At 43.8% G+C, this 20,488-nt stretch overlaps 1 protein-coding gene across 3 annotated transcripts in view; it reads right to left on the reverse strand.

The window, feature by feature from the left end:
* XPO6 (exportin 6) overlaps window positions 1–20,488 on the reverse strand; it is a 72,502-nt gene that overhangs the window by 43,708 nt on the left and 8,306 nt on the right. For all 3 annotated transcript variants that reach the window (XM_084818788.1, XM_084818790.1, XM_084818789.1), the window contains exons 2-4: window positions 8,507–8,597; window positions 3,646–3,758; window positions 1,519–1,716 (exon numbers count right to left, since the gene is read on the reverse strand). In XM_084818788.1, the coding sequence (XP_084674914.1) occupies window positions 1,519–1,716; window positions 3,646–3,758; window positions 8,507–8,597 (402 nt within the window). The remainder of the gene's footprint in view (window positions 1–1,518; window positions 1,717–3,645; window positions 3,759–8,506; window positions 8,598–20,488) is intronic.

Below are 20,488 nucleotides of genomic sequence, written 5' to 3' on the forward strand. Positions count from 1 at the left end.
AAGAGAACCAGCTTGCAGTATTAGAAGGTAAGGTTTTTTTTTTCAGTTTTAAAGAAACTACCCATACACGTCTAAAAGTTCTAAAAGGAGGCAATACATTTAACATTAGAATGGACAAATCTTAATGTTACCATGTCTCTGAACAGGGGAGCTATCTCACATCTACTAGTCCCAAAGAAATAAATACCTGCACTTTACAAAGCGCTATAGGTGACTCTATATAATCACTGTCATAAACAGAAGGGCAAGGTTTATTGAACAACTGAGAAAAGACAGCAGGAAATGGTTAACAGTGTCATAAAAGTCCTCCAGAGGACTTTGCCTGGGGTATGTATATTGGGAAGGCATGTGAAGTGACTACACAAAGCATTGTCACACATTATACAATAGTTCTACCCCCCAACCCCACCCCGGCACGGAGCTCAGAAACAGTAATGTGTGAAAACAACCGAAGCAACAGTACAGATTTTTAATCAGTTGCTTGAAAATATTAACTCCCTATGAAATGGCAATTCTAATCCTTCTACAAAGTATTTGCGGAACACTGTTTTCCACGTGCGACATATATCATCTAATTCTAACAATAACCTTGAAAGGTAGACCAACATTATTTATTATCTGCGTGTTACAGATTAGGAGCCAAGGCAAAGATATGGTAGCATTACTCAAGTGAGTTCGTGACTGCACTGAAATCTGAACCAGGATATTGCCAGAAGCTCGCTGCTTCTGTTCTTCACCAGGCCACACTAGAATTAAAAATTTGCAGATATTTGGACAACTGCATTACTCAAGATTAGGTATTTATGGAAGGCATATCAGGCTCTCCCGGAAGGAAAACAGTTTGGAAGAAGAACAGCACAGTTCTATCCTTTGTTTTTCTTCAATAATAAAATTAATATCATACCTAACATTCATATTTATTATTTGTTTATCAGATTTATATTCTGCTTTCCACAAAGTTTCAAAGCGGTGAACATACAGTATTATACCATGAAAACAATAAAACTACACAATACTAATCAGTGCTAAAACTGCACACACTGCTATAATACCTATCAGGTTGTCTAAAGGGCTGCCTTTAGCCATACAGTTCTGTACATATGATAAGATCTCCCTCTGGGGTCTTTCTTAAGTACCCACACTAGAGACAGGATCTTCCCAGTGATGGCCCCAAGTCTCTGGAACTCCCTTCCAATTTCTCTAGCATTCAGGTGGGCCTTGACAACCTTCCTCTTCAAGGTCACCTTTGATTGTTCACCACAGTTTATGTCAGTAGCACAGCCTCACGAAGTAATTCCGGAAATCTGTTCAGATGCGATCACCTCTCAACTGTATTGTGTCTATTGTCTCACTTCCTTTGCTACCTTGCCTTGGGAGGACATAGCCTAGTATGTTTGTTATTTCAAGAACCTATAAGCTGCTTTTTAGGGCTATCATTCCCCCTCTCAAACAAAGTTTGCATTCAGACAAGCCCACAAAAGCTGACATCAGTAACAGAATTTCTAGGAACCATCTTACCTGTAAAATATTTGTAAAGAAATCATGGTAGAACATTGGCCAGTCTTGCCGGCCAATATCCACAATGACTTTGCAAAGTTTGTTCCTTATGAAGTAAGGCAGAGTTTTGTGATGAGCCAAAAGTAGCTTGGGCAGGCAGCTACGAATCTCCATTTTATCTTGAGATGGGACCCCAAGCCACATCTTGTTGATCAGGTTCTGAAAAAGAGAAGCATCATGATGCGCCAGGCTTGGGATCTTGGAAAAGAAAACTCCTGTTTCCTTAAGGCTACAGTTAAGACCTGACAATCAAGATACTAATTCTAGAGGCTAAGATACCAGGTCTAGAAAGATGTTCACTATTTGGAAGTCTGCTTTAGAATATTTACTTAGTAACTGAATTCAAGAGTAAAGTATTTACGTACAACTGAGAAGTGTATTCTCAACTAGTAAAGAAGAACCATAACCCCACTAATTAACTCCATGACAAAGACAAATACTGGGATCCTTCTGCAATTTGCAGGAGAATAGAAAACTCTGCAACTCTTGAGTATAATTTAATCTGACAGAATTAGGTGATCAATATACCTGAAAAGGTTTCTAATAGTTATACCGATTTCATGGAAATTTCCACTAAAATAGATAATGCTCAGATTTACCTTACGTTAAAAAAGAAGGCACTTCTAATGGCTTTTTTACACACAAAAAACCACATACAAATACAACAATAAAACTTGAGAAACAAGCCAGTTCCTTAGGTAGTGATAATTATGAGACAGACAAGTCTATATGCTCCATTTTACAACTTTCAACACACACACACACACACACACACACACACAGAGACAAGAGCAGACTTCCCGTATTAAGCCCTTCCTACACTAACAGATCCTATCAGCTATTTGGATACAAATCTGTAGGTTCTCAATCTGACACATGCCCCTGTTCATGGCCACAAGATATTTAATCTTTCAAGACAGGAAACCAAAACAGTGGATGTCTTATTATTGGTACTAATTTCTAGAAGGTACCATGTTAATCAACTGCAGCAAAAACAACAGAGTCTTGTGGCACCTCAAAGATGACTAAATTTAGTCCATCAAAGCTTATGCCAGAATAAATTTGTTCATCTTTAAGGTGCCACAAAATTCTTTGTTGTTATTATTGGTATTAAGGTTATATTGAAGTTGTTATCAAGTATCTTCTAAAATAAAAAAACTGGAACACTTCCCATCTTTTATTTTGGACAGCCAAATCTGTCTTTGCCTGAGGGCAACCCATCCATAAGAATCACAAGTCAATGGTAAGAAAAAGTTGAATGGGGCAGCAGGAGATAGAGGGCGCAGCCAGAGCCAAAGATGGGAGGAGTTTGTAGCACTGCCTAACAATGGAGACATTTCTCTCTTTCTCTCATAATACTAGAACCCAATGGGGTCACCCCATGAAGGTGACTGGTGGGAGATTCAGGACAGCGAAAAGGAAGGACTTCTTCACACAGCACATAGTCAAACTATGGAATTCGCTACCACAAGACGTAGTGATGACCACCAATTTAGATGGCTTTAAAAGGGGACTGGACAAATTCCTGGAGGAAAAGGTTATCAATGGCTACTAGTCCTGATGGCTATATGGTACCTCCAGTATCAGAGGCAGTATGCCTACGTCCACCAGTTGCTGGGGAACATGGGCAGGAGGTTGCTGTTATGTCCTGCTGTTATGTTGTGGGCTTCCCACAGCCAACTGGTTGGCCACTGTGTGAAGAGAATGCTGGACTAGATGGACCTTTGGTCTGGTCCAGCAGGGCTCTTCTTACACTCTTAAGCTCTGTGCCACCCCGTCCCTTCTCCTCTTCTTGCACATGCCCACACAAAACTGATGAAGTGATTCCTAATAGGGCAGCGAAGAGAGCAGGAGTGGGCCTGCAGCGCCCGGAAAGCCAGATGATGCTGAGGGCCGCAGGTTTTCTACCCAACTTTAGAGCAAGGTTACCGGAAGTACATCCACGTAGGTCATCATCTTTGCTTTGGACTGTGAAATGGTCAGATCCCTGGGTCAAAACGAATTCTTTCAATGAAGAGTTAACTTAGTGAAACAGATTTCTGATAAGAAATATGCTTTCAACATGTTTACTCTTGCCTGGTAACTCACCTCAAACACTGTCAAACTGTACATCATTACATAGTCATTTCTTGTGCTTGACAGGAAATAGAGGCAGAATCTCCAGGCACCGATCTGCTGGGCAAAATTATTCAGGAGCTCCTCTGTAAAAATAAATTATTCACACAAACAAAAAGGCGCATTAAAATCCTTTGGACGCCATTTAGCAATTCAATGGCACCTTCAGAATTTACTCCCACTTCTTAAACTAAGGGGCCCTCACAGCTTCTCAAGCTTAATCACTGCAGCTACCACAAAGAAACTAATGGTCTGCCAGTTACATAGCTAGACTGTCTGGTATTCTGGCATACCTTCCATGATTTAGTAGTTTCTCAGAATCTCAGGAATACCCACTTTTCTCTGGCTCGTTTCCAGCTTGCAGGCTACACCACATAATATCAGTGATTTCAAGTGATTCAGGCAGACCCCGAAGAGCATAATTAACAAATTCAATACTCTAATTAGAGATGGGCTTTTTATGTAACAAAAGAAGATGAAACTCAGAACACTTGTGCCACCTTCATAGGGTTCCACCCTTAACGGCAGCCTAGAAATAATTTTTTGATTGAAGTATGCCATTGTGTTGCTTTAGCTAAACTCCAACATAGCCTCTCATTTGCAGTATAAGGGTTAAAATACAAGATCCTGATGAAAGAAGACTGGGAAGTGGCTTTGTTTTGAAGCAGTTCACAGTAGTTCGCAACCCCTTAGAGCCACTTCTTGTTGAACATACAGGTGCATAGATATATCACCACGAAATATTCTAGACTATAAGTGGTTCTTGCTGCAATGCAGAGATGGGTTCAGCTCCTCCCATGGGAGATTTCCACAATTCATAACAGCAAGTTCATGTATTGCCCAAGGTGGCCAATATGTTAATTTAACAGAGGTCATGGAAGTAGTCGATTTGTGTCAGGGTTGGGCAACGCGCAGCACTCCAGATGTTCTGGCTTACAATTCCCATCACCTCCCACCGTTGGCTATGCTGGTTAGGGCTGAGGGAAGTTATAGCCCAAAACATCCAGAGGGCCACAAGTCCTGCTCCCCTGCAATTTGTGTGATGGGGGCAGTCGAAAGCACACACCTCATGGAAAGTCACAGCTCAACTTCCATGATCAGGAATTGCACAGTTTCAGGGTGCCCCTGCTTGCATGCAAGGCAATCGCATACAGTGCAGGCTACTTATGAGATCTAGATTACCACACCCAAGCAGAAAGAACGCTTTTGATGAGATTTGCAGACAACAATCCTTCATTTTATATTCCTCAGTTTACACAGTACAAGTGGATTAAACCAAACCTGAAGTAAATATCGGGCTTCACCTTCTTGGCTTGCCCGAAGTCAGTTGACTGACCAGGAGTAGGGGGAGGGTCTGGTTTACATGTTGCTGCACCCGGAGGCATGGTGCTAGACAACAGTACTGGCTGATCCAACGGAACCAACCAAGAAGTGGTAACGTGTGTAGCCAATACCAAAAACGTGGCACAAGGCACCGATACTGACAGATCAATGGAACTGATCTTGAAGCAGCCAATTGGGCTTCATAGGTGAAGGTAAAAGCACCAGGGTGGACACATGTGGGGCACTGACCAAAGGCGAGGGCTCCTTGGTGGAAACAGAGCCTTTGTCCTGCTCAGCAGTAGCTGTCAGCAATGGTATGTCCAACGATCTGGTTTATAAAGCAAGCCCAGCCTAATTGATGGGCTACAGGCACTCTTGCGGGAGCAGATCTCAAATGGAGCTGATCGAGATTGGCTCTTTGCATCAGCGTCTGTAGCTCTTAAAGCCTACCCACACAACACTGTCATCTTTTCGGCGCCAGGTTAAAACTGCCCTCTTCTCTCCGGCATTTGGTAGCGTATAATGAGTCTCTAATTGTCTCTGGCTGATTGTTTTAAATTGTTTTAGATATATGTTGTTTTGTGTGCAATTTGTTTTATGTCATTATGTGAATGGTTTTTATATTTTATATAATGTATTTTAATGGTTTTTCATTTCTGTGAACCGCCCAGAGAGCTTCGGCTATGGCGTGGTATAGAAATATAATAAATGAAATGAAATGAAGAGTGCCCATAGTTGAGACAATTGATTATGCTGGGCCTGCTCTGTAAACCCCGGCAAAAGCAGCAAGAGTCCACCTTATGACCTTCACCCACGCAGAGGAGAGAGAGGGAGTGGCTGTCTGAGGGGATAGTTTACTCCCGCACTGAGCACGTTTCAGGGCCATAATTCCAGCCCAACACAGAGAATGGGAAAGCAAATAGGAGAGGAGAACTAAACTGAAAACGGAAAGAAGGGAGGGAAAAATATGCTCAGCTAACGCTCCAATGAGAAGATGAGGAAGAAGGTCTCAACGAGGCTGTTGTTGAGGTAGTCAAACAAGAATTCAGGGGGAAAACAGGCGCAGAACCCATGGGCGTGACGCACAGAGACAACAATGAAAAACCTACAGTTTCTCTCGTCAGCAATATGTAGAGAATGGAGATGCAGGCCATGAAGGAGGAGGGGTTCAGTGCTGCACCCTCTCTGGGTTTAGCATTCAATGGTGGAAGCAAGGCAAGGCCAAGCTGCTGTCTAAAGGAAACAGGCTTCAGAGTATAGCTAACAAACATGGGATTCAGCAGGTCTAACAGCCACACCAGACATGATGGTGGCAGACCCATTTCTTTAATGCAGTGCTCCCCAATCAGGTATCAAGCAAGCGCGGATGTGTCCAATTTTAAGGTAAATGGTGCTGCTCTCTCCCCATGCTCACTGCATATCTCCTTAGTCAGGTTCACTTCTGGTATTGTGGGAAGGCAAATGTGGGGCGGGGGGGGAGGTAAGCTGCAAACAGGGGGAGAGTTTTAACTGAATTAATTTATATCCTGCCTTTCCACCAAAAATAGCATCAGCTCAACACCCCTTGAGCATGTGCCCCTTTTGCTCTTAAAATTGGACCGCCACCCCCCTGCTTTACACCTGATTGGAGCAGACACCACATTTAAAGAGGCGGGTCTATCACCACACCTCATCTGAGCCCAAGTCAGAAGTGCGCAGGCTTTAGACTTGTGGGATCTACTTTATTAGAAACCCAAGGTCCACCGACCATAGTGAGATGCAAAATACTGGTGCAAAGGAGGAGACAGATGCAAAATGCTGGCTAAGGTTGTGGAGCCAAATATCTACTGCAATGCATGAGCCACAGACTGAGAGGACGTATGTATACAAAACTACATCCAAGTTAGTGTACATCAAGAATTCTAACATAGGTCTAAAAACTACTTTAAGAGTCGAGGACCACTGAGACTGGGAGATGAAGTCAGCCATGGCAAGGAATTCTTTTTAGGTTTTATTTACATTTTTATTTCCTGCTGTTAAAACTAATGGGAATCAGAAGCAAACCTTGCTCACCTTCTGCAAGTCACCCAAAGATCCATTCCTAGATCCCAACTGTCAGGGTGGAAACTGAGCCAATAGAACCCCAGAGCAGTTCTGATTCTGAGGAGGAACAGCAATCCGTGAGAGAGGAGTTCGCTCATCTCTCACAGGCACAGCAGCTGGCAGAGATTCCTCCTGCCAGCATTCCTGGGATAGATAGTGACCCTGGCAGCGAGCGAGTGCGGGAGGGGGGCTTGCTGGACGCTTGACGCTGATGCAGGGAGCAACGACAGATGGAGGGTGCGGAAAGGAGGCATAGCGCTCATTTGGCGCGCAAGCAACGGTCGCATCCCAAGGACCCAAGAGAAAGAGGGAGGATCTCTCCCTAGCCCATAAGTTCAGGGTCTTCCCGTGATTCTCCTTCAAACGGGAACCAACTGCCTAACCTGGAGCATAGGCTACTCTGCTATCTTTCCCCAGTGCTGTTCCTTGCTTAGTCGCTGGTGATTAGCATCTGAAAGAGTCATTAAGTTGTAAAAGGATTAAAGCCTTGAAAAGAATCCTTTTGTCCGTGTCTTGAGTTGGCTATTGGAGTAGACTGTAAGAGGCAGCTAGGGCGCATCCTGACACCAATCTACCTTTAGCACAGCCCTGCCCTAAGCAAGAAATCCTTGTCAAAAGAGCCAAGAAAAGGATAATAGCCTGTCATTACGGTTCATGTCAGACTTGAAACACCCTACCAGCTATTGGATGCTGACAGATAATGGCCATGCACCTAATCCATGCTTCCTGGCACAGAAAATTTCTTTTGAAACAGTCTGTTGGGGGCTTATTCTGGAATGTAGATTATTCCCATGTTCAAATGGCTGCAGGAGGCAGCAGTAAGTGGGAGAAAGGAGGAACTTCATAAACAGGGGCGCTTGTAGTTCTGGAGTTTCACAAAAAGTTAAATAATTCATACATTCTTTGTGAATTCCATCTGTGCTATGAAGATGTATTTCACGCTTGTATACATACTAAATGAAACAAGGCACAGAGCTTTGATGGCAGCTCTACATGGAGAAAGATGAGCCTTGGCATTATTTACTTGCCTGTAGAAAGCAGCAATTCCTTCTGGATGGTTTGATAATCCATAGCTGAAGCTGCCTTGTAACACTTGCGTTCATTAATGCAAGTGGGCTTTGTTTTGAGCTTCTATGCAAGGCTAGACAGAAAGCTTATAAACAGATGCTAATACTGTGCTTATCCAAATGTCAGGTGCCACTGGTCAGAAGAGGACTGGACTGTCCACCTGGGAAGTACATGAAAAAGAACCCAGGATACTGGCATTTGAATGCTCTGGTTATATTCAAGGGCTTTTAAGAACATAACGAAAGCAGCTATGTAAAACAAGAAATGCTAATTTTGAAAATCTGTGTTCCTTAAAATGCCGTGCCTTGTCAAAGGTGTTTCCTACAGAAATTGGAGAAAGTGGAAACATAAGTGAGCTTACCAATCTCACGCTTCCTTTCATTAGTAGTGCAATTGTGGAAAAACTCTGTCATTAGGCTCTCCAAAGCTCGTAGTGAGGCCTCTTCTGATGCCTGCCAAAGACATTTCAAGAGAAGTATTAGCATCACACACCTTGAATGTCTACGGTTCACTAAATCCAGGCTAATCTTCCATCAGGAACCTTTCATTTTTCTCCAATGGTAGTCTATGCTTAAACTCCACATTCTTCCCCACCTCGTCTCCATTTAAGAACATAAGAAGAGCCATACTGGATCAGACCAAGGGTCCTTCTAATCCAGCATTCTGTTCACACAATGGCCAACCAGTTGTTGACCAGGAACCCACAAGCAGGGCATGAGCGCAACAGCACCCCCCCCCCCAAGGTTCCCAAGCAACTGGTGTACACAGGCTCACTGAGCCACTCCCACTCCATCACAATCGGATTTCCCCAGTTTCCATGGGACAGAATATAGTGGGGTAAGGTAAAATATACTACTTTACCAATTCAACTTGAACTCAGAAACTCTTTAGGAGAGCTTGAATTTTGGCTGGTTTACACACTGCAGTTTGTATCTTAGCAACAGAATACTGCATTTTCATCTTCTCCCCGTAGGCTTAAAATAGAATGCATACCCTACAGGATTGTCTGTTCAGCGGAGGTCATTCCAATCATTATAAAGAATGGAAGATTGTCAACCCAATCCAGCATGTTATATACTCAGATTCCAAGGACTCAGTCACATAAGATTATTATTTGATCACTTTTTTTGACAGATTCAAATGCAGCCCAAATTGGGCACTCCTGGGAGATTTGGGTACTTCCCAGCTTGCTGTAACTAAGAGTCAAATGGTCTCTACCCACTTTCCTTCTCTGTAAAATGGGAACTGTAGTCATGCTCCAGTGCCGCCTACCTTAGAAGACTATTTTGCCAGACCTGCTATTGTGCACAGGCATATTTTTTTCCTTCTGTTGAGTGGTGTGTGTGTGTGTGTGTGTATTGTACAAGGCTGCCACAGCCATGTTCACTGAGCTGTTGAGGAAGCATTTGACTTTCCCAGTTGAAGTCTGCTTTGCCTCCCATGTGAGTTGGAAAACATTTGCAAAAGGTGTGTGTGTGTGTGTGTGTGTGTGTGTAACCCATGGGTCCTAGAAGAGTTCATTGGAAGAGGAAGTGTGAAGATGATTATGCAGTTTATCCCTGTGCACTACTACTGAGTCAACAAAAAAAAAACCTTCCATGAAGCACTACACGGACCTGCATTGTTTGTGTTTTATATACAGCTGTAGCTGAAAATCTCCTTTGCTTGCCAATTATTTAAAGGGAGAATATTTGGGGACTGGGGAAGAGCCAAAGTACAAGGCACTATGCAAAAATGTTTTATGCACAGAAACACAGGAAACTGCGTTGTACCGAGTTAGACCATTGGTCCATCTAGCTCCCTATTGTTGACACCGTCTGGCAGGGGGTTTGCCAAGTTTCAGGAAACATAATTTCCTAGCCCTACCAGGGACAGAACCTGGGACTTGCTGTATGAAAAGCATATGCTCTACCACTGAGCTAGAGCTTATACAAAGACCACCCCTCCACAAACTCCTGTAATCCAGTAGACTGGGTCCCCAGTCAGTTTTCTGGAATATAAAACACACCAGATTTTCTCTATTTGAACAGCTACGTCTCAACACTAGTGGCATTCTTCCCCTAAAATTTCTTCCCACCGGGACTAATGAATTCAAACTTGGTTTGGCAGAACACGTGCTTGAGAAGAGGGTATTTTTAAAAGCTGTACTGTAATTATTTCTTGTGTTAACAGAAGCTATTAACCTTACTGTCTCCAATTAGCAGCTCAGAACAGAATATCGATTGCAACAATAGCCATGATGTAAATACGGTAAACCCGACCCAATGCTTAACCACACAAGTGCTTAATGCCAAAGGAAACAAGCATTCTCTGCTCCTGTTCTAATGCATGTACTGCTAGAGAGGGGGGGGGGGGACTCAAAGCCAAATTAGTATGCTGCCAGTACTAGAAGGCTATTATTTTTTTCATCTTGCCTTTCCCCTGTCAAGGAGCTCAGGGTGGGTACATTATGTGTGCCCCCCCACACACACCATTTGTCCTCACAACAACCCTGTGAGGTTGAGAGAGAGTGACTGACCCCAGGATGATTCAGGAAACTTGATGGCTGAGTAGGGATTTGAACCCAAATTACCAGATCCAAGTCCAACACTTTGTTCGCTAAAGAACACTAGCTCCTCAAGTGGGAGCAGTTCTTTCCAATATCTGAAAAAGTATTTCTACAATCTGAAAACCTCTGCTAGTTTTTAAAATGTAATTAACAAAGGTTTGTCAATATTAAATAAGCTTACAAAAGCTACATGGACATTGCATATATTCATTTCATTAAACTTCCTTCTTGCAAAGTTTCCTCCAGAGTTCTTCTCCCAATACTACATTAATTTTTGTACAGCTCCCTGTCCCTACAAGCACTTATTTAGCCACTGCTGGATTGAAAATTAATTCTCCAGTTTCCATTTCTGTGCTACTATCATTCTTGCAACTGTGTACACTGTAAACTTTACAAAGTAGGAACATGTTCAACCTCATGTTTTGTTCCAATTTCATAAATAATGCAGTGCTTCTACTGTTGGGTCCATTGGTGCTCTTATTCCCGATATTTTTAAATACACTCCCTCTCCCAGGTTTTTATGAGGACAATGTATATGCAAGAAGTCAGCCCTCATAGCTTCACATCACCTTTATGCTACCCTGTTGAACTGCTAGGTTTCAGAAACCTACAACCGCCAAGATATTTTTCCAGATGGATGTAGAAGTCTGGAAAACAGACTTCCACAGTCTAAGTTATTTGATTTGTATAAGATAATCATTTACAGCCTAATCTACCCAGATTAAATCGCCACCCCAAGAAATAATCTCTCCCAGGCCCTGAAATAAACTTTTCAAGCACTTTTCAAGCACAGCAGTTCACAACTTTTATTTAATTTTCAGTCAATCATGGCAATGTAGGAAGTCACAAGTCACACTCTCCCCCCTCCCCAGTCAAAGACCACCTAGCATGTGTCACGATAATCAGATTCTAGCCACTGTACTTATTAGGCCTCTCACCTTGAGCCATCCCAGTAGGTAGCAGGGAGTTCTAGAACAAGAACCCCTTCCAGTGAGATCAAGTGACTTAGCTTGAAAACACAGACTAGATGGTCCAACTCAATTAGTTGAGTTGGAACTCAGATCGGTTCCAGCTTCTTCCTCCTGATGAAGTGGACAAGGTGCTTTCATCTGTAAGGCCGACCACCTGCTTACTTGATCCTTGCCCATTTTGGCTCATTATGAGCTGCAGAGAGAGACTGGCTGAGGGGATCAAGGCGGTGGTGAATGCCTCCCTTGAGGAGGGAGTGATGCCATCAGCCCTCAAGGAGGCAGTGATAAGACCGCTCTTAAAGAAGCCCTCCTTGGATCCTCAAGTTCTGAACAACTTTCGCCCAGTCTCAAATCTGCCATTTTTGGGCAAGGTGATTGAGCGGGTGGTGGCGGTGCAGTTGAAGGCACACTTGGAAGAAACTGATTATCTAGACCCATTTCAGTCGGGCTTCAGGCCTGGGCATGGGACAGAAACGGCCTTGGTCGCCTTGGTGGATGATATGAGGAGGGCTCTGGATAGGGGTGAATGCTCCTTCCTTGTTCTCCTCGACCTCTCAGCGGCTTTTGATACCGTTGACCACGGTATCCTCCTGGACCGCCTGGAGGGGTTGGGCACTGGAGACACTGTATTGCAGTGGTTCCGGTCCTTCCTCTCCGGCAGGTACCAGAGGGTAGCACTGGGAGAGGAGGTTTTGGACCCGTGGCCACTTACTTGTGGGGTGCCACAGGGTTCCATCCTCTCCCCGATGCTATTTAACATCTATGTGAAGCCGCTGGGGGCTATCATCAGGAGGTTTGGGGTGCAGTGTCATCAATATGTGGATGACACGCAGCTCTACCTCTCATTCAAATCTTCACCAAGGTTGGCCGTAGAATCCCTGTCCAAATGTCTGGAGACGGTGAGTGGCTGGATGGGGAGGAATAAGCTGAAGCTGAACCCTGACAAGACCGAGGTACTTTTGGTGGGAGACAAGAGGAGGCTGGGGGATGTTGACCTGGTGTTGAATGGGGTACGGCTACCCTTGAAAGACCAGGTCCGCAGCCTCGGGGTCATTTTGGACTCCCAGCTGTCCATGGAGGCTCAGGTGTCAGCTGTGAGCCGGACAGGGCTGTATCAACTCCATCTGATACGGCGGCTGCGCCCCTTCCTTCCCGACCATCTGCTCCCATCGGTAGTACATGCCCTGGTCTCCTCTCGTTTAGACCACTGTAATGCGCTCTACGTGGGGTTACCCTTGAAGACGGTTCGGAAACTGCAGCTGGTACAGAACGCGGCAGCTCGTCTGATTAAAGGCAGCCGCCGGCGAGATCACATCACTCCAGTGCTGAAGGAGTTGCACTGGTTACCAGTTGTTTTCTAGGCCAAATTCAAGGTGTTGGTTTTGACCTTTAAAACCCTATATGGTTCCGGCCCAGCCTATCTTAAGGAGCACCTCCAGCAACACCAGACAGGCCGCTTAACAAGATCAGCCTCGGATGGCCTTCTCTCTGTCCCATCAGCCAGGACAGCTAGACTGGTGGGGACGAGGGAGAGGGCCTTTTCTGTGGTGGCCCCCACTCTGTGGAACTCCCTCCCTAGGGAACTCCGTCATGCCCCCTCTTTAATGAGCTTCCGCCGTGCATTAAAAACGTGGTTGTTCAGGCAGGCATTTGGGGTGGGTTAGGGTATTTAAAAAAAAAAATTATGGTAGAATTTTATTGTTTTAAATTGTTTTATGGTGTGTTGTACATCGCCCAGAGTGGCTGGGTGACCAGCCAGATGGGCGATTAATAAATTTAATAATAAATAAATATAAATTAGGTAGCTCTGAACAAGCCTGCACAAATTTGTATGATTTATTCTGATAAATAGCAATGGCAATTGACGTGTGAAGCAAACAAGGACTAGGAACACAGGTACAGCTAATGTACTGTGCTTTCAGTTTCAACCACAAACACAAGAAGCTTCCTTTTAAGCAACAGAGTGAGGATTCTTTTCAAGAGAGACACTGAATTAAACAAGATCCAGTATCTAGAAAAACAGCTAGTACTTGGTTTCTGTTACTCTGACACACACACACACTAGCATCACACTTTAGTCTGACCGACCAACCAACCAGGACCATGGCTGAGGCTATGAAGGTAGAAGTGGGTTTGCCTCAAGGGTTTACATTAAATGCTATGACTTGTGGGGAGGGGAGAGTAGATTATGCCCTTCCCCATAACCTGGGGTAGATTTAGCCCTTATCACAACAGGCCACCCTTTTGCTTTCCCCAGTAAAGCTACCATTGACTCTCTAATAGAAGTAAAATGCTGCACTAAAAAGTAGCAAAAATAGCTCAGCCACCTGCTGACCCTAAATGTGGTTGACTGAATGCTCCCTAAAAGAGAATCTGTAGGGTGGGGGAATACAGTGTGGCCCTCTGCCAATCCCTGCAACCCCTACCTGCAGGTACAAACTAACAAAGCGCTTACCATTGAGAAAGCAGACCTAAGCAACACCACTACATAATTACTTGCCCACCCACCAGTCTCATGTATCCCATCACTCCAAATTTCAACACATATTTAGCTATTGAACCCAACACCTCCTGTGTAAATTTTATTTATCATAAATTGCTTTCCATCTTGCTTGCCTCACGCAATACCATTTGTTCACAGACAGAAGCATCTTCACAGGGTTGCTATCCTCTCTGTCTCCCTTTCAAAATCCATTACGGGGATAATTAAAAAGATCACAAATCTTACTTGCTGCTTTTCCCTTCCCCAAATTCTCTTTTCCTCCTTTCTCCCTTCCCTCCTTTCCCTTTATTTTCAACACCACCTAACTATTTGGCTCATAACAGGCAACAAAAAGTTTTAGAACATATAAGTATGCACCAACATTATCTCCTCATCTGCAAATTTATACATAATTTGCCTGCACCTTTGAGTCCAAAGCAGTACTTTCAATTAAGAAAGCAAAATAAAAGCAAGGAACTAAATGCTCAATGAAATATACAGGTGAGATGAGTGTTTAATACCTATTATTTTATTTTAAACATTTAGTAACCTGTTCTTCAATCCAATAGAGATCTCGGTCTTTGCAAGACAAGTATTTTTAAATCCATAAATGAAACTATAAAACAGTAACTATATAATGTAGTAAACATAGCAGACAGTAGACCAGAATAAAACAAGCATAAAAACAGACGTTAAATGCCTAGAAAAATAAAAAGGTCTTTATCCAGTGCTGAAATATATCAGGTTCAGTGCCAGGCAAGCCTCCCAGAACAGGGTGCCACAGTTAAAAAGGCCCTATATCTGCTCACCACCAGTATCACCTCTGACAAGGGTGGAGAGAAGAAGAGACCCAGAGAAAGGCTTTCATGGATCCTAATACAGGGGCAGATAAATGTGGAAGAAGCGATATGGCAAAAATGAAGGCAAATAAAGCCTTGTGAGATATACATGTAGTAAGACACCTTTCCTCCACAAGACAAGTCTCAAGGCAGCGTACACAGGATTTCAAGTGGTCTTCCATCCAGCCACTAACCAAACCCAGATATGCTTAGCTTCAGCGACAGAGCTGCATCATATGCCTTCTGACCATGCCCCCTGGGATACTCAAGTAATCAGACCAGGCCAAAATAAAACAAGTGCTAAAGCAGATTTGGCCAGATTTTAGAAGATTTGAGGAATCGGGTTTCTTATACAGGTGCACATGCAATTCACATCACAGCTCATTAGTTATGAGGCCAGTGCTTTGATGAGAGCTCAAATGTTCTGGGTCAAATTCTTAATTGACAGTCACATTAGGGGATATAAACTGAACCCAGCTGTCTTCTGGGGCTTCTCAGCATTGCTGGAAGGAACAGCATTCTTTGTGTTGCTCCCGGTAAACAGGCTGCGCTCAAAAGGCAGGTTAGTCAACCAGGTAACGGAGTACAAATATTCACATGCATCAAGGAGATCATTTACCACCACCCACTATGCTGTATTTCCCCATTTGACACATCTCAGATCACAGCTACCTTTCTATATCAAGAGGAAGTGGCATGGAACTTGAGAAAGAACGAAGTAATAAACTTGTGAGCAAATGCTAGACACCACATTCAGTAAAGAGCCGCTGTCAAAGACAAAGGGAGGGGGGAAAACAAGGAATTATATGCGGCTTGTATTAAAGTACTTGGACAAACAGAAATGCTGAAAAGTTCAACATCAAAGAGGAGAAACAATGAAATAACAGACACCAATGGTTTTAGATATGTGTCACAGTGATGTTTGTGAACTGCCCAGAGAACTTCGGCTATTGGTTGGTATAGAAATGCAATAATACAAATAAATAAGATCAGACCCCTCATTATGCACAGTCTGCTTGATACCCTACTTTCCCTTGCATATATTCTCAAGATATTAGGGTAGTAGCCAGAAGATGCATTCTGTCATTTGTAAGTAGTCAGGCATATTCAGTGGGACTCGGACACTAGAGAGAAGCCTTGCAGCTTTCCAAATATCTCCAAGATTCAGCACATGGCTGGGAAGAATCCTCACCCTTCTCCAAGCTCAGGAGGAGTACAAGAATTGTCCCTGATGCTGCGCTCGCCAGATTAAAAATGTGCTTCCCAATAGCTAGTGCCTTTGTGGACCCTTGACTTTAGTTAACATTTAGAGGGAAAAGTCACCTGAAAAGCAGCAAGTAGCTCAGGTATAAGACATAACTTCATGGGAGGGAAAGATTCCTCCCATGAAGGGGAGCCTTTCCAGAACTTCACTCAGCTTTTCCATCATGGCACCCAGAATGATCTCTTTAGGGATTATGTCTGGGCCCCTTCATTTCCCCTTTTAAACAGACCTTGAAAGTTTTATTATTTTAGCAGGCATCTTTTAGCTAGGGCCTTGATTGATCAATTTATCCTACTGCTTCTACCATTTTTATTATTTTTAAAATACAAACAATAAAGTTATAATATATATTGCTTTGTTATGTTGTTTTTATAGACTACATTTCACTTGGCATCTGCTTAAAAGTTGGTGTGTGTGTGTGTGTGTGTGTGTGTGTATATATATATATATATATATATATATATATATATATATATATATCAGTCCAATAAATAAGCCCACAAAAGCGACGAGCCCACAAACATTTTTACTAGTGAACTGGGGGTTGGCAGAGCAGGGACAAAGAGCTCTGTCCCTTCTCCAGCAGTCTTCTGCATTTCTATGCTCAACATGGATGGACTTCCCTCCTTTGGCAGCCCACTTAGTTTATATGCTAGGCACAGAGGAGGGATGGAGTGGTAGTGGGGCTGTGGCTCAGTGGCAGAGCACATACTTTGCAGGCAGAAGGTATCAGGTTTAATCCCCAGCATCTCCAAGTAGGGCTGGTAAAATTCCTGCCTGAAACCCTGGAGAGCTGCTGCCGGTCAGTGTTGACAATACTGGGCTAGGTGGACCAATGGTCTGACTCAGTATAAAGCAGCTTCCTATGTTCCACCAGCCCACTCACTCTCCTGCATGCAATTCCTTGTTGCCTCTGGCAACCGGGCAACTAGCCATACATAACTGTGACTGAATCTCTAAGAGCTTGTGTAGCACAGGGGCTAAAACTCTAAACTGTAAACCTAAGAACATAAGAAGAACCATGCTGGATCCGACCAAGGGTCCATCTAGTCCAGCATTCTGTTCACAGTGGCCAACCAGTTGCCCACGGGAAACCCACAAACAGGACACAAGTCCCAAAGCACCCATCCATATTCCCCAGCAACTGGTACACATAGGCATACCGCCTCTGATACTGGAGGAAGCATATCACCATCAGGACTAGTAGCCATTGATAGCCTTGTCCTCCATGAATTAGTCCAATCCCCTTTTAAAACCATCCAAATTGGTGGCCATCACTACATCTTTTGGCAGTGAATAATCAGGAACTTGGAAATCATCCGTTCAAAACTCACCTCTGCCATAAATGGCTTTATGCTACCTATCCCTTCTTCCTCCTCACATCTCCAATGTGAAAATAATATTACTGATCTATCTATTAGGATTATCAAGATAATATGGTGCAATGGACAGAGGTGCCATGAAGCTCGCTGGGTAATGTTGGGCAAGGTACTATCTCTCAACCTAATTTCACAAGGCTGTTGTAAGAATAAAACAGAAAAAACCCATGTACACCACCCTGAGCTCCAGTAATAAATGATGTATGTGAAACACTTAAAATAGGGATGGGCAGATTTCAGGCTTCTGAGATCTACCTATTTGTTTTTTACTAGAACCAACTGGAGCCTGGTCCAAAAAGCATACGCTTAGCATTAAAGAATTCTGAGCCCTGAATTTCTTTTGGTACCACAACTGAATGGAGCTTACAGTCCTTCCAAACAAAAACCCACTCCTGGTTACCCCAAGCTTTCTTCATTTCAGCAGTAAAATTTAGACCATGAGAGTCGTTTTGTTGCTCCTACTCTTTAACAGTTTGGAGTCAGAAATCCTTGCTGATCTACTGCAAATTACCCAGAGATCTACCGTCTGCCCATCCCTGATGTAGAATACTCTGGTCAGTGCTATATAAATGCTATTTTACTCTCAGGGTTCCACAGTTCCACTGGCTGCGACAAGTGTTTCACTGCCCTCCAACTAGCCGCAGACTTCTTCCTAACTTTGGAGCTGGAGAGGGTGTGGAGAACACTCCTGCAGTTTTGCTGTGGAGGCATCCACCAAACATGTGGAGAAGATCCCTGCCCCTTCTCCCTCCCTAACTTTGGGGGGATACCAGGGGCTTGTTTTGGCATTGCTTTTTCAGAACCACATCACTAGAATAGCAAGCCCCAGCAGCCTAGCTTCTAGCTTGAAGGAGGTGGCAGGTCCTCTTTGGCTTGACTTCTCCATTCTGAGGCACTCCCTTGAGGATGACAGCAGGGGACTGTCCCTGACTTCACACTGCATTTCAGAGGCAGAGTGGGCCAGTTTGCATGACAGGACAGCCCACCATGGGTTATTTCACTCACCGTGATGCTGTGCATGTGCCATTTTGCATGTCCAACCCCCACTCGGGGGTTGCTGTCTGAGCCCAGTGAGCATGGGTTATGCGAGGGTTAAACAACCCTCGCATAACCCTAGATCAGAACAGAACAGAACAGAACCCATGCTCGCTGGGTTTGCACAACACAACAACTCCGGGGGGGGGAGGTGGATATGCAAAGTGGGACTTCAGCTCATCTTGGGTTAAATAACCCATGACAAACTGCACCGTGTTGTGCCAATCAGGTCACAGTGATGTCAGGGACAAGAGCCTGCCTCTTGGGAAAGGGATAAAGTCCCATTGACTGCAAATGCTTTGACTGGCCACCAAAGCCAGCCAAAATTTGTGGACCTCTCCTTGTCATCACAGCCATTCTGAGAGCCTTCTGTGGCTAAAGAGCAGGGTAAAAATGTTGGGGAAAAATAAATATATAAAAATCAGTGGGAGCCAGTGTGGTGTAGCGGTGAGAGTGCTGGACTGGGAGCCGGGAGATCCAGGTTCTAGTCCCCACTTGGCCATGGAAGCTCACTGGGTGACTTTGGGCCAGTTACAGACTCTCAGCCCAACCCACCTCACAGGGTTATTGTTGTGAGGATAAAATGGAGGAGGAGGACTATATATGCTGCCTTGGGTTCCTTAAGGAGGAAAAAAGGTGGGATATAAATGTAATAAATAAATACATCAAAACAATAACTGTGACTGCAAAAGCTTTTACCATACAAGCTTGTTTTGCCATGTAAGATGATTCTGACCACTGGTCTTTCGAGGAGGGGAAAGCTCTGTCAGATCAATGATCAAAACAGTATTACTATGTCTCGGCTAGAGAATTACACCAAATAAATAGAATGCTCCTCCTCTCCCCTGCAACCTGGAGAAAAGGACTAATAGATCAAATCATTATGACCAAAATTGCTCAAAGGGAACAGGAAATTTAGTGGCAATTAACAATTTTGGGTATGAGTCTGATGTGAAGTAGGACAATGATTAAGACTTCCAGTGTGTGTGTGTGTGTGTGTGGTGTACCAATCAACAAAGGCACTTGGAGACACTATTTCAGAAAAAGTCCAACCACAGACATGGAAAAAATCCAGGCTGCCCAGAGGCACCTAAACAATTGAGGCCAGATCTTAACAATGTAAAATATTTCTTCAGCAGCATCAAAGTATGTAACTGTGGATGACACACAATAGCATCACTAGCTGCAGAGCCTCTCCAGCAACTGTCAATTCCACATCCATGCAGGGTTATGTATTAGTTTGGTGTTTTTTTTTACAGAAGTTAGACAAAATCTCAACATAATGGTATACAAAGAAAACATGAGACTTTCTTATAACCCAATCTTGTAACTTCTTTTAACCCAGGGCTATCGGGCAATGGCATTTGGACTCACACTGCTGACTGAATAGCAGCATGGGGGGCAAGTTATTAACATACACCACAGCAATGCAAGCCTATAAAGCAACAGACCTGGAAAAAATACCGGCATTGTCTTAAGCACTCGACAATGCTGACAGAAATTCCACTGTGTCAAGTGCTCCAGACCAACCTCTTTCTGGGTCACTCGGAAACACAAGATAATGCTGCCAGATGACAGCTCAATTCACCTTTCACAGTATAAAACCCCACCACCATCTCTAATTGGCATAAAAGATATAATCAGAAAGTGCAGATTGTAAACAACCCATTTATGCTGCAACCTAAGCAGCACCAACACAACGCAAGCTAACCAGGAAAGTACTCCCAGCAATATGAAGGTTCAAGATGGCCTCAGTTGTCTGACAAGGTGTATGCCCAAGTCAATATTACCTCTCCACACTTAAAACGCAATGCCAACTTCTTCA

The sequence above is a fragment of the Heloderma suspectum genome, chromosome 12 (genome assembly GCF_057233095.1).
Source record: "Heloderma suspectum isolate Gila_16-S chromosome 12, 16-S_ref, whole genome shotgun sequence".
NCBI lineage: Eukaryota > Metazoa > Chordata > Lepidosauria > Squamata > Helodermatidae > Heloderma > Heloderma suspectum.